This window comes from Myiozetetes cayanensis, unplaced genomic scaffold (assembly GCF_022539395.1).
Source record: "Myiozetetes cayanensis isolate MyiCay16 unplaced genomic scaffold, myiCay2020 scf5-8, whole genome shotgun sequence".
In the NCBI taxonomy this organism is placed as follows: domain Eukaryota; kingdom Metazoa; phylum Chordata; class Aves; order Passeriformes; family Tyrannidae; genus Myiozetetes; species Myiozetetes cayanensis.
Window position 1 is genome coordinate 58,407,118 of NW_026087742.1, and position 12,952 is coordinate 58,420,069.

Consider the following 12,952-nt stretch of genomic DNA (forward strand, 5'->3'; position numbering starts at 1 on the left):
GTAGCAATAAGCATACAGTTAGTATTGAGTAGAGTGACTCCTTCACAGGTCTAGAAAATAAAATGGCTATTAAAAAAGTTTTTAAACCTTTTGGATGCTTGATCTCTCTTTTCTAGCCTTTTATTGGCAACATTTCTTGTGTGCACTGTACCTTCTTTATATGTAGTGATGAGCATCATCTCTAAACAAATATTTTTCTGATCATTATTAGCTACAGCCTACAGCCTTTCAACCAGGTTTAATTCATACAAGGCTTGGCTGCAGTGTGTCAAATGTTTGAAGTCAGAGTATGTAGTGACTGGTTGTATATTATATGATCAAAAAAGTGACCATTGCATTTATCAGGCATGAATCGTTCCCTCACTCATTGCTTATGGAGGAGGGTAGGACTTGCATCCTTCATTGCTCTCATCTCTCTATGGTGTCTGAAAGTTTGCCAGTCAAATATTACAGAGCTTAAATCCAGAATACTTATTTCCCTATGGAAAGCACAAGTGTTAAGAAACTTCAAGAATTCTCTGGTGATTTGGACTAGATGTGTAATCTCTTAAAATCACTGTGAGAAAACAACACATGATACTTTTTTACCTTAATGAGTTCCTACAGTGGTGAAATTAGAGATGCCACTTATAATTTTTTTTCCTTCCTTGAGTTCTCTTCAGCTCCAAATTTATTCCTGTGGGAATGATAAGATCTAATAATCTTTGCACGTTATTTCTTTTTAGAGGCACTGAACACAGTGCCTGTGTCTCAGTCTCCAGGAGTCTAAGTTGCAGCTAGACAATGACTGAAGGGATCATATTTTCTTAATTTTTTCCCCCTCTTAATTTTCTTCTTCCTCCAGAAAGTTTTAAAATGCTATAGTGCCAGAAGAAAGCAAGACTCCCCCCAGCCAGTCACTGCAGCTTTGACACCACATCCTCAGTCACACAGCCAGCCCGCACACATCCTGCATAGACACCGTACATCAAATTTCTCTTTTCAGATTTAACTTTCTTCAGAAAAAAGCTTTGTGATTCTTTTGTGATAGAAGCATGTCTTCTAAGAACTGCTCACAAGCAAGAAGCAGATATTACGCATGAATTCACAAAGACCATGTCTGACCACATGACTGCACGTGATGGTAGAAATACAGGGCATTACCACCACTGCAAATTGACTCAGGTTGCACAACAGAATATGTGGGACCAGTCACCTTGATCTAAAAACCAAGTCTGGGTTGGAGTCAGTTCAAATTCCTCTATCTTCCACCTGCTATCTATTTTTATACACATTATCCCACTGCAAACTTATCATGTGTATTTTGGCAAAGGAAGAACTTAATTTGCAGGTCAAGGTAGCCAATTGCCTGCACCATGCACCCCAAATTCTCCTATGATAGCCAAGGGAAGGAAGGGCAACTGTAGGTTTCTAAAACTAATAAAGGCATCATTATAATCATTCAATTTGCTAAAATTAATTTTGCCTCTCTTTTATTAGTCAGTTTCTCAAGGTCATCCCATCACGTTCTATACAGCTGATGTTTTAAAGTTGTCTTGTCAGCAAGTTTCACCAGCTCTGTCCTAGTTTTTGTGCCAAAGACATTAAAGAAAGATACTGAAACAAGATAGGTCTGAAGACAGGTACTTGAAAAACACTTCTAATAACATTCCTCTCGCTTCAGCACAATCTGCAGTTCTGTTCTCTGAACAAGATTTGTTTTGGGTTGAGTTGCCTTGTTTTTGTCTTCTAATTATTTTTTAAAGTAACTCTGAAATATGACTAAATTAAATATTTTATAGTTGTTGCAACAGAAGAGATCTCCTACAGTTTCTCTCACCTGTCTAGAAAAGATGTTGACTGTCTTTGCAAACACATCAGTTCAGTTCATGGTGACTTCAGTTCTTGCAGCTTTTTATCCTGTTTTTAATTTACTTATCTTTGTTGTTATCTTCATAAAATTGGTAATACAGGGCTTCCTGCACATTTAGCCTGCAAATGCTGAAGCTTCAGGTATCACTCTTGCCTCTTCAAGAGCCAGCAGTCATGAAAGCACACATACTAGCCCCTAACACAGAGTTTTCTTATGGGTAACTGGAGGGTCTCCAATACATGCTGTCCATCTTCATACTAATGGCAAATGTGTGCCCCCTCAGAGATATCAACCAAAGACAGTGTCAACAGCAGGAGGGATAATCCACCTGTTTTACCCAATTGTTAGTGCAGATTTTCTACTCTGATCTCAACAGATTTCTTGAGTGACAATCTATGCTGTTTTGTTTCAGAAACACCTTCATTGCCATGACCATCAAGAAACACAGAACACCTACAGTAGGTTCCTGTTATCCCTTATTGATACTGAATCTCTTTCATAAGTAATATGAGAGAAAAAGTGAAAAATGCCTCATGTTCTGGAAAACACAACTTTGCAATTTGCAAGTGATGATTCACATCTTACCCAGTCTCTGTGGAACCAGCGTAATCGGCCCTGGCCTGTGGTCTTCCTTCCACCGCTCCAGGTCATCTAGCTCTTTCTTAGCAACTAAGCAGGCATAAAAAGAAACAAATATATGGAAGTTAGAGAGAATACTAAAAAGCATGCAGTATTGCTAATTGCATGTGATCCTGAAGACCATCCAGGAACAAACTTGTTCTCAAGGGGTGCAGACACCCCTCAAGATGTTACTCAGTCACTGCAATGATCAGCTAACAAGGCAAATGTTTTCCCTAACTCGAGACTCTAATGCCGAGCAAACCCTAGGACTCAACTCCAAAAGCATAACGAAAAACAGCTAAGGGACTGCTAATAGGCTGCTTTTTAACCTCTGGGAACCCATACGTAAAAGCCACAGTATTTAGTCCTGCAGGTAAAGCAGAAGTTGTTACAATTAAGATGTTACTGCTGCACGGAGGGAAATGCTTGTGGTATAATGCTCCCCAGCAGGGAAATGAAAAGTAATTTTCCCTCCCAACCACATGCTCTCTAAATAAAAGCAAGATGAATGTATGAATCAGGTTCAGATTAAGACACTTCAACACAGGCGCCCGCATGCGAGATGGGCAGCAGTTTCCTAGTGTAGTCAGAGGAAGGCAACACAGCCAGTGTGCCAGCCATATGCCCTAGGATGGCTGATTGATTTAACTTCTCTCTTTACCAACTGCCAGAGGAAGAAAAACAACAATTCCTTCCAATAGCAAGTCCAACAAAACCTGTGTTTTACATTATCACTTCAGTTACTCTAGGAGCTCATTTCTTTATTACTAACCATATTTCCCAATGGCTGGCTATGGCTATCAGACACTAAGTCTCCTCTAAGAGGATAATGCCAGCACACGAGCAAGTTTCTAAAGAGACCCAAAAGAGACATCAGCTTTTTATTTCACCTTTAAAGCAAGCATTTAGGTAGAGACTGCTTTCAATTAGGTCCTATTTCTGCCAGTATCCAAAACGTAAATACTTGGCATGCTTCAGACCTTACATGCTGCTGGCACAAAGTGAAACCAGATCTTTATTAGAGCAGCAGCACTTTTTCTGTTAATGTCACAGTCAGGTCTAAGATGATCTGCTGCGATTCATCCTTCCAGAAGATTATGGTTTGGTTCAGGATAAGGCAATTTTCTCTCTTGCAACCAAAGGAAGCACAACCCATAAGCCATATTAGCCTGTTGGTGAAGCATTTCAGCCAAACTCACAAAGTTTGAGAAGGATTTAATTGCACTGTTTCCTTGAGGGCTCAAGACATGAGAAGTGCTGACTCGCACTCCTTCACCTTTCATATCTTGCATAAATCAATGGCCAGGAGTGTAGCACTGCAGTGCTCAGTCACCTCTGCATACAGAATTTATTTCACAACTGACTCTGGTTGTAACTTTGCCAAAGAAAGATCTTTCTGGTAGAGGTTCAGGGTGTTCCTGCTTAGCTACTTTCACCTGCAAGGCTCAAAACCAAGAAAAAGGCAGTGTATATATACAGATACTTTCCATCTAAAAAAAAGGCCACCTACAATCCTGAAATGCAGACTGAAGAACCAACAGTGGCTGTAGTTATTTTTGTTTCCACGTGGGAGTATTTCAAAAATATTTCTTATCTACATTTTTTCTTCTTCCTACTGACCCAGAGACTGTTCAAAGTTGGGCTCTCCAATGTGAATTCAGTCCTCTAAAACCTGGATAGAGCTAATTCCAGCAGTTTTGTAGAAGCCATCTTGAACAGTTCCAGCACTCAAATTACCAAAACCCTTCTCCTGAACAAGATTTATTCTGCACGAAGTGTAGCCAGATGAGGAGCTTTTCTTCAGAAAAGCTACATGATGATGGAGAATGCTCATAGCACTGACTTTACTGTCACAGCTGCACATATAAAACCATTGTAAAAATGAGGATAATAATAAAATGCACAAAACCCCAAAGTTATTCAAGTAGAAGTAATGTATTACCATATTAGACAATTCAACTTACTTTGCTGTAACTTCTTTCTTCTGGTTTCATCTGGAGTTACCAAGACATATGGGTTTAAGCTAAAATGAAAGAAAACACTTTTATTTTTCCTGTTTATGCAAAACCAGGACTAGAAGGGAGTGCCTTTATCAACAAAGTCAGTTTTCTGCTGTCTTATCAAATAACTTCATAAAAAAGCTAGTATTTATTCTGATTCAGCTTTTCAGGAATTTTTGGTAAATACTCCAGAAATACTTGTTATATTTGGAGCTGACAATAGATACCAAGGATAACATTTTCAGAAACTTTCAGCATAGTCTTTGCTGTTCTTATTCAAGACTCACTCTAGACTGCTGACCTCAAATCTCATACATTTTGAATCAAATCCATTCCTTGAATCAAAATATTCCATGTGGAACACCACTGTCTACTGGGAAGAGCACTGGTGCTGACAGTCCCACCCCATACCTTGAGGGCACCAAGCACCTTGTGGATTTAAGCAGTCTGCCCAAAAGTTGTCCAAGGAGTATGCAAAGTCATACTGTTTGTGATGGACCCAGGTGACTTACTCTCAGACTGAGCCTCAGTTTCCTTGTCAACCTTACATTTTCAGGGACCAGAAACTCCTTGGGCATATTCATCTTGCTGTCATGCCTAAGGTGCGACTCACTGAATCAGGACAAGGGCCCTGTTTTGCTAAACTTAATTCAAAATGCAGTTGCTGTCTCAAGGAGCTATCAATCTAACGTGACAGCAAAGAGGCAAGACAGGGTTCAGAGTGTATTAAGAGAGTCGAGGTGATCAAAAGAGTGATGAAAACATGTCAGCTCCATGTCCTCAGACGACAAAGGGTTTTATCTTCATGGTGTGTTGTGTGGGTAGTTTACATGGCTCCTGCTCAGCAGAAGCTGTGCCATGGGGATGCAGGTTTACCAGAAATGCACTAAGCAGCAGTTGGCCCCATGTATCAGAGTAAACTCACAACTCTCTTGGCAGGGTTTTATATGCACACATGGGCACAGATATTTCATCTGGCTTGATTGCAGCGAAAGCACAAAGAGAAGAGCAGCCAACAAAGAATAATGAGGGGTGATGTCTGAGGCTGTTAAGGAAGGGCCGCAGGGGGTGGCTAGAGGACAAGCTAGGAAGCAGAGAAAGTACAGTTGGCTGTGGAAAAGTAATGAAACAATGAGGCCCAAGACCAAGGCTTAAAAGGGAAATGAAAATCATGCAGAGAGATCAAAGTGCCAAAAGCTGCCTGCTGCCGTATCAGTGTAACTCAGGGTTTGGGAAGGAGAGTATTTATATCCAATTACCTCTTTCTCTTTGAAGACTTATTCTAGGAGGATGTGGATTAATTTATGAGATTAAACTAGTAAAGATAGAGCTGTGAGCTTTAATGGTGCCATTTAATATGATCCTTTCCCTTCCTGCCAGCATTCTCTGGTGCCCCTGAGACTGTGAGACTGTTCTTCACCTCTCCAGTGAATTCCAGACCCTCAAAGGCAGGAGCTAAGAGAGCAGCAATGCTCCACTGGCATTCATCACACAACTGCAACCATTACTTAAAAGAAGCTTTGACAACACATCTCACTTATGGCAGAACATTCCCCATCAGTGATGTTGTTTCAGATTTTTCTTTATTTGAGTGAGTAGTAGCATTTACAATTTATCCCAAAGTGCCTTTAACAAGCCGTTGCACAATTTATCTGGTTCGAGATTTTTTTAGTAGCTTTTGTTGCTGTTTCAGATATTAAGATCATATTTCTCTCAAGTTAATACACAAAAATTGAGTACCTTTTACACTCCCATCCCTTTGGCAGTGATAAAAATGGCTGAAATTTTGAGTTGCAAGGCTACATATTTTCTCCTCCCAGAAATCAATCAGTGCATCTCAGACATCACACTGTTTCACAGCACTAGAGGGAAGAAGAATTTTTATACCATGTACTTTGATGACTTGAAACAGTGTTTGTTTAGTTGATTTGTTTTAAATTAGACTCAAGTTTAAAAGAAAGCAGGGACCTCTGCTTGTCTGAACATATGTGAGAAATCTCTGTATCCAATCTAGCCCTTATGCCATGAATAATTTCCTTTATCTGCTACTGCTTTTTGCCTGGAAAGTTCAGAGTCCAGGAGACCAGGTGGGGGCACTCTTCTGACATCTGACCATGACCTCACCCTCAGAAATTCAGAAGGACTATACATGAAATACAGCAAAGATCAATCAGTTTACAAAAGGGTTAGAGGTGACACTACATTTATTATCTGTTTTCCGAAGAGCAGATTAAGAGTCATTGTGGTTAAACGAGCGCTTAATTTAAGCTCAAACTGGTTTCTATGTTATTGAATAAAGGAAAAGTAAAATAAAATGAGGATGTCATGTCTCCAGTGGGGTCAGAAAGGGAGAACAGGATACCAACTTTTGTTTGTCTTTTACCTAATGCTTATACTACATGCTTTGTTTTTATACCACATGCTTTGTTTTAGTCCAAGTTATAAGAAAGGAAAACAATGGGGGAAAAAACATTATTGAGTTTATCTAATTTTATAATGTTCACCTTGGTCTCTGGAAAGATATATCAGAGTGTAGCTTTGGATACTGAGATTACAAATGGGCTTAAGCTAAAGGACGGTAGGTTTAGATTAGATATTAGGAGGTTTAGATTAGATATTAGGAAGAAATTCTTTGCTGTAAGGGTGGCAAGGCATGAGAACAGGTTGCCCTGAGATGTTGTGGATTCCCCATCCCTGGAGATGTTTAAGACCAGGTTAAACGAGGCTCTGAATAGCCTAATCTAGTGGAAGGATCCCTGCCCATGGCAGGGGGGTTGGAACTAAATGATAAATATTTATGGCCCTTTCCAACACAAACCATTCTATGATTCCATGATAAGGAGAAAGGGACAGCAAGTACACAGTAAACTTCTTGTGCGATGGGTGAAAATCAGGGTATGAGATGGTCCTTGATTTTCAATCCTACATCAGGAGATGAACCAGAGGAGCTGTTACCTGAGAGACTCCATGCGCCTTACCAGTTCTAAAATCCACACCTAGCATACTTTATTTTCTTGAGGGTTTTTTTTGAAGGAAAGAAAGTTAATTCAAAACCACACCACCAGCTTTTACCTCATGTTTTTATCCAGTTTGTAGGATATTGCATGTCATTTCTTTGTTCAGGCAAAACCTCTGATCCAGTAAAGCCTATAAAATCCGCTACAGCCTGTCAATTTAATATTCCAGTCAGTTTCTGGGTTGCCACAGTAGCCATAAGTCTGGAGCAAATTATCCTACTTACCTGAGTAGCAATTAAGGAAATGTGAAGATTTGAAGCTATCAGTTGTATGCAGACTTTTTGTGCTTTATACCAAAATCCTCAGCCAGAAAGATTATAAAGAATTTTACTTTACTGTTTCCCTAATAATGATTCTAATTGTTATAAGACTTAAGCCTATCTTTGAGATAGGATTGTTTTATAAATACAAATCCAGAAGTCACTGGAAGAGGTGGGAAGGACATCTTAACCTGGTTATAGCTCTTCAAAGGAGAAAAACAAATAATCTTCTACCTTTATAGAACATATTAACCCTGAAGGGAATTTTTTGTTACATTTTCTCCACAGAAAACGGGAATGTATTGACTCATGGCACAGACTCAACAGATATTAATGAGAGTAAGAAAGTTATAAACCAATAAAAGAATGTATCCATACTGGAAAAAACCTAACAAACAAGTAGGAACCTTCTATGATTTTTCAAACAAACAGACAACTAGTGGGATTATAAATACCTATGTTACAACATATTGTTGTGATCTAACCCTAGCCAGCAAATAAGCACCACAGAGCTTCTCACTCACTCCCTCCTGGTGGAACAGAAGAGAGAATTAGAAGGGTTAAAGTGAGAAAAGTTGTGGGTTGAGATAAAACAGTTTAATAGGTAAAGCAAAAGCTGTGTGCACAAGCAAAGCGGAACAAAGAATATATTCACCACTTCCCATGGACAGGCAGGTGTTCAGCCATCCCCAGGAAAGCAGGGCTCCATCACACGCAATGTGTGACTTGGGAAGACAAATGCCATCACGCCAAATGTCCCCCCCCTTCCTTCTTCCTCCCCCAGCTTTATATACTGAGCATGATGCCATATGTTATGGGATATCACTTTGGTCAGTTGGGGTCAGCTGTCCCAACTGTGTCCCCTGACAACTTCCCATGCACCCTGAGTCCATTCACTGGTGGAGTGGGTGAGAGGCAGAAAAGGCCCTGACTCTGTGTCAGCACTGCTCAGCAGTAATGAAAACATCTCTCTGTTATCAACACTATGTTGCTCACAAATCCAAACCATGGCCCCATAGCAGCCACTGTGAAGAAAATAAACTCTAGTCCAACCAAACCCAGCACATATATATAGAGGTATATGTCAGGAGAAACATGCAATACAGTCATAGAAAATCTGCAATGATAGTTTACAATATCAGTGATCAGCAATACAAGCAACACCATGCCCCCAACCCTAAATTCTGAATCCTGTGTGCGAGTTTACTTATCTAACTAGCACTACTCAAGGACACCCTCTCAATGCTTTTGGGGCATTGACCATACAAATTTTTGTTCTACTTTCTTTAAAGGTTTCTATAACATAGTTTATTTCTAAAATTGAAAAAACATGTGAGAACTGTGGTTCACCAGTAATATTTTTTGTAGAGCTGTGCTCTTCATTTTTTTCTCCAGTCCACTCCAGCCATCTACCACTGGAGAGCTTTCCAAATGAAGTGTGAAATAGTTTAAAGAGTTACAAAAGTAATGGCTGTTATAAGCTATTTCCAGTTCCACTGTGTTTTATACTGCAGGTGCATTGATACATGAATGCCACAGAGCTTAAAGCTAAATATCTTGCTCTGCTAGGCAAAGTGCTCTGTGTAAGAGAATGTAGAAGCCAAGAATTTAGTTGGAGAGCAACACAAATGACTAAAGCTTGGGAAGAAGACCAAGACAGATTGAGTCTAGAGGAGGGAGTCAGCGGAAGATATGGGTGAAATACTGCATTAAATAGTATGTTAACACCGAATTTAAAATGGAAAAGAGACCAAACTCCAAAGACAACTGTTGAATTTCCTTCAAAGGTACGCTAAGTTGATTTTTGCATTCATTTATCAGGAACCATTTTAAGAGCTGTCAAGCCCATGGCACCACAAAGTATTGTTTTCACCAAGGCTCCCATGCCTGATGGAGCAGCCATATGCTGCTGAGTACCATGGAAGCTGCCAAATCAGAGGACTACAAGATGCCAAATCCCAACAAGCAGACAACTGTCCTGTAGGTATCGCTATTTCGCAAAGCACACACGGGCAGATACTAACAATAACTGACAGCCACAGGTCTAGACCTCAGTCAAGCAATATATTCTGTGTCCCAGCAGTGCCTTAAGCAGAGCTCTGGGAGGGTGTACAAGCTTTGCATGCAGGCTTGGGGCTCTGGCTTTCCATCTTTATCATCAGCAGTAGCATCTAACCAGTTTGCAGCTCAAATTCAGTTTTGCATACAAAACTGAATTATTCGGGCTTAGCATTACCCACCGTTGGATTCACCCTCACTGCGTGTGTGCTCTTAGCATGAGAGGCAGAAAATGAACTGCATTAGAAGGAAATGTTTATCATCAAAAGTCTGTGTCCGTGGATTTTGTCCTGTGTTTGCCACAGGCCAGGAATGCACTTAATTACCACAGTTCAAATGATGGCCGGAAGCTTATTAAGCCAGGGTAACTCACTCCTGTATCTGGTCCCTCTGGTTAGCTAAAGCTTTCATTAGAACTGCCAGCACTCTTGACATTTTGAGACTTTGGGATAAAGCAAAGAGTTAAATCATGAAGAAGTGAATATGGACAGGGAAAGAGTGAGAAGTGAAGCAGCAGCAGAGAGAGACCCATGAGAAAGTATAAGACAGAAATCTGCAGGAAAGAAACAGACCTGAGGTTCTGCTTTTACCCACATGCTTGTAGAAAAATTCCTTAAGTTAAAATTTGGTCTAAAGACTAAAAATGAAAATTGGAACTGAATTTCCAAGAATTTAGATGGAGGTCACACTCAGCAGCTTGGTCTGGTCTTAGCACATCAGAAAGATGTGCTTCAGCCAGCACCCTCTTTTGGACAATCTCAACCAGGTTCTAAAGCTCCAAGGAAATTGCCACAATGATGGATCAAATCAGGGAGCCAAGGGGTAGCTCTCAGCTCAAACTTGGCCCACAGCACAGCTTTCTCTGTCCTCTGTGAAACGCTAATGTGCCATTAGTCAGCCTATGCTTGTGGTCAGATTACACCAAAGGGGCAGAACACACTGAAGTGTATTATAGATTAGCATCAGACCCAGCAAAGTCTATGAAGTCAGACATGGCCATGGTTATGCTGCCCCCAGGTCCTAGAGCAGCTAAGTTATCTCAGTGCAGCACAGTGTCAGGGATGTAGCCAGCATGCCAGAGCCAGCTGGAGCTCCTGGTAATCACTAGCTGTGAGAGGCATGGAGCATCCATACGTGGGCAGGCCAGACGCTGGGCTTGGCAACACCAAGCGCTGAGCCAAGCTATCCCCTGCAGAGGCATCCATGTGTTGCAAGTCAGTCTTGCCAGCGTGCCTGGAGAGCTCAGCAGGTCAGATGCTGTATCACATGAAGATTAGGACTTGAGCTAGAGGCATGTTCATCTCGGCTTCCCCTCTCTTTTCAACAATGTATTTCCTCCTCTGCTGCCTCCGAATCAGAGAATTTGTCCTTTTATTGCCCCTGCCCAAACACAGCGTCCTCCCATAAATTCCCCATTCATAACCTCATCACAGCTCCTCATCAAGGGAACATGTCAGGGCTTGTGTAAATCAAGCTCTTCCAAAAAACTTTCTAATATAGGAGCTGGAAGGACTTCCTTCCCTCCTCCAAGCATTATAATGAACACAGCAACCCCCACAACCCAGACTAACACTATAACTATTGTCTTACATAGGCCTGCAACCAAACACTTGGCTGGAGAAAGGGATAGCTCCTGAGCACAACAAAGCTGGGTATCTCTGAATCGCCCCACTGGACTGTAAAGATTAGTGCATAAGCCTGAAAGACAGAGTTGGGAGATTTCTCCTGTGTAGCAAATATAGAGTTCAACTCTGAACAGATTGTCCATAATTCAAATTACTCTTCTAGCACTCCCACTGGTGGTTGGGCAGTGGGCGAAACAAGCATTTTGCTAAGCATCCACCTACAGTTTTGTAGAGTAGTTTTTTTTTTTTTTTTTAAAGAAACTTCAGATTATGAAAGAAAAAATTCAGAACTGCTAAGTATAGTCTATCAGGAAAAGATTGAGGGGTGTTACAACACTATAGATATTTTTTATGTTGTTTTTCTTTTTAAATTCAGGATGAAGATTGGAAAATGAAGGAAAGATAGTTATGGATTTTTGGCTCCAGCAGTCAAAGAATATAATTTCTTGAGTCAAGTATTCTAGCAACTCTGCTCTCCTTTCACACAAAATGATGAGGGACTGTTACCTGCTGTGCGGCAATGTATCCTCAGGTTTTATTATCTTGAATTTCATTTTTTAATGGATTTTACCAGAACCAATATTATTCTTGCCAGCTTTAAAGGCGCTGAGGACAGACTGCTGAATGGGGGCAGCAGTTTCTTTTTCAGGCTCTAGATATACTTTACCCTCTAATTTCCTCACTTTCCTCCACCTTTTCTTCTGTACAGACTTTTGTTTCTGAAAAGATATGAACAGGGGCAATTTGAAAATTCACTTGCTGCAAGTTAATTTCATGGCACTTAGCAGACAAAGTGAAGTAACTTAAATGCAAGCTTATTATTGTAAGCAGTTTCAAGCACTTGTCATCCTGGTGAGTTTTTTCTCCAGGTCTGAGACCACATTCTATATATAACTGGAGGGGGATGTGCAAAGTGTGATTTCAATTTTGCACTTGAACATGTATTTTTCTTAACTTAATTAGGGCCATTTTATTGTAACTTCTCAGCCTCAACATATTATATAAGGGCTTTTCTAAAGTAAAATTATCCTCTAATACCAGCTCCCCACCTTGTACTTTTTAATAGTCAAGTTTGAATACTGAGAAGTGGATGAGACTGCAATGTGCCATGTCCCACACACATTTCATGTGTCCAGTCTACATGAAAGGTCCCCTGATCCCACCTTTAGATGCTTTTAAGGTGTTTTCCCACTCCCAGTTGCTCTGACTGATTGAGACTGAGAGTTTGCATGGAATCCACTCACGCAAGAGCTTTCAAAGGAGACTCCAGCTCCTGCTTTGCTGGCAGCAAAACCATATCCTGTTTCCAAAAAAATAGCAAGCAGCACAGAAATTGGAATAGAGACACTCCTTGGCACAGAGGTATCTTACTTGGGCCCCTCATGTTCCCTCTGTTGTATGTATTCCAGAAAGCCTTTAATTAATGCCAGTCTGCATATTATTTCTTCTCCTGTCGACTTCAGCTACCTGTTATCCCAGAGCCTGAAAACTGGACCATTCTGAGGATGTCCCAGTATTT

The 12,952-nt window shown here is 40.6% G+C and overlaps 1 protein-coding gene across 2 annotated transcripts in view; it reads right to left on the reverse strand.

Moving 5' to 3' along the window:
- The window catches only part of EPSTI1 (epithelial stromal interaction 1), a 50,806-nt gene that overhangs the window by 35,573 nt on the left and 2,281 nt on the right, over nt 1-12,952 (reverse strand). For both annotated transcript variants that reach the window (XR_007630933.1, XM_050332652.1), the window contains exons 2-3: nt 4,438-4,496; nt 2,438-2,521 (exon numbers count right to left, since the gene is read on the reverse strand). Coding sequence is in view for 1 of the 2 variants with exons in the window: in XM_050332652.1 (XP_050188609.1) it covers nt 2,438-2,521; nt 4,438-4,496 (143 nt within the window). In the remaining variant the exon portion in view is untranslated. The remainder of the gene's footprint in view (nt 1-2,437; nt 2,522-4,437; nt 4,497-12,952) is intronic.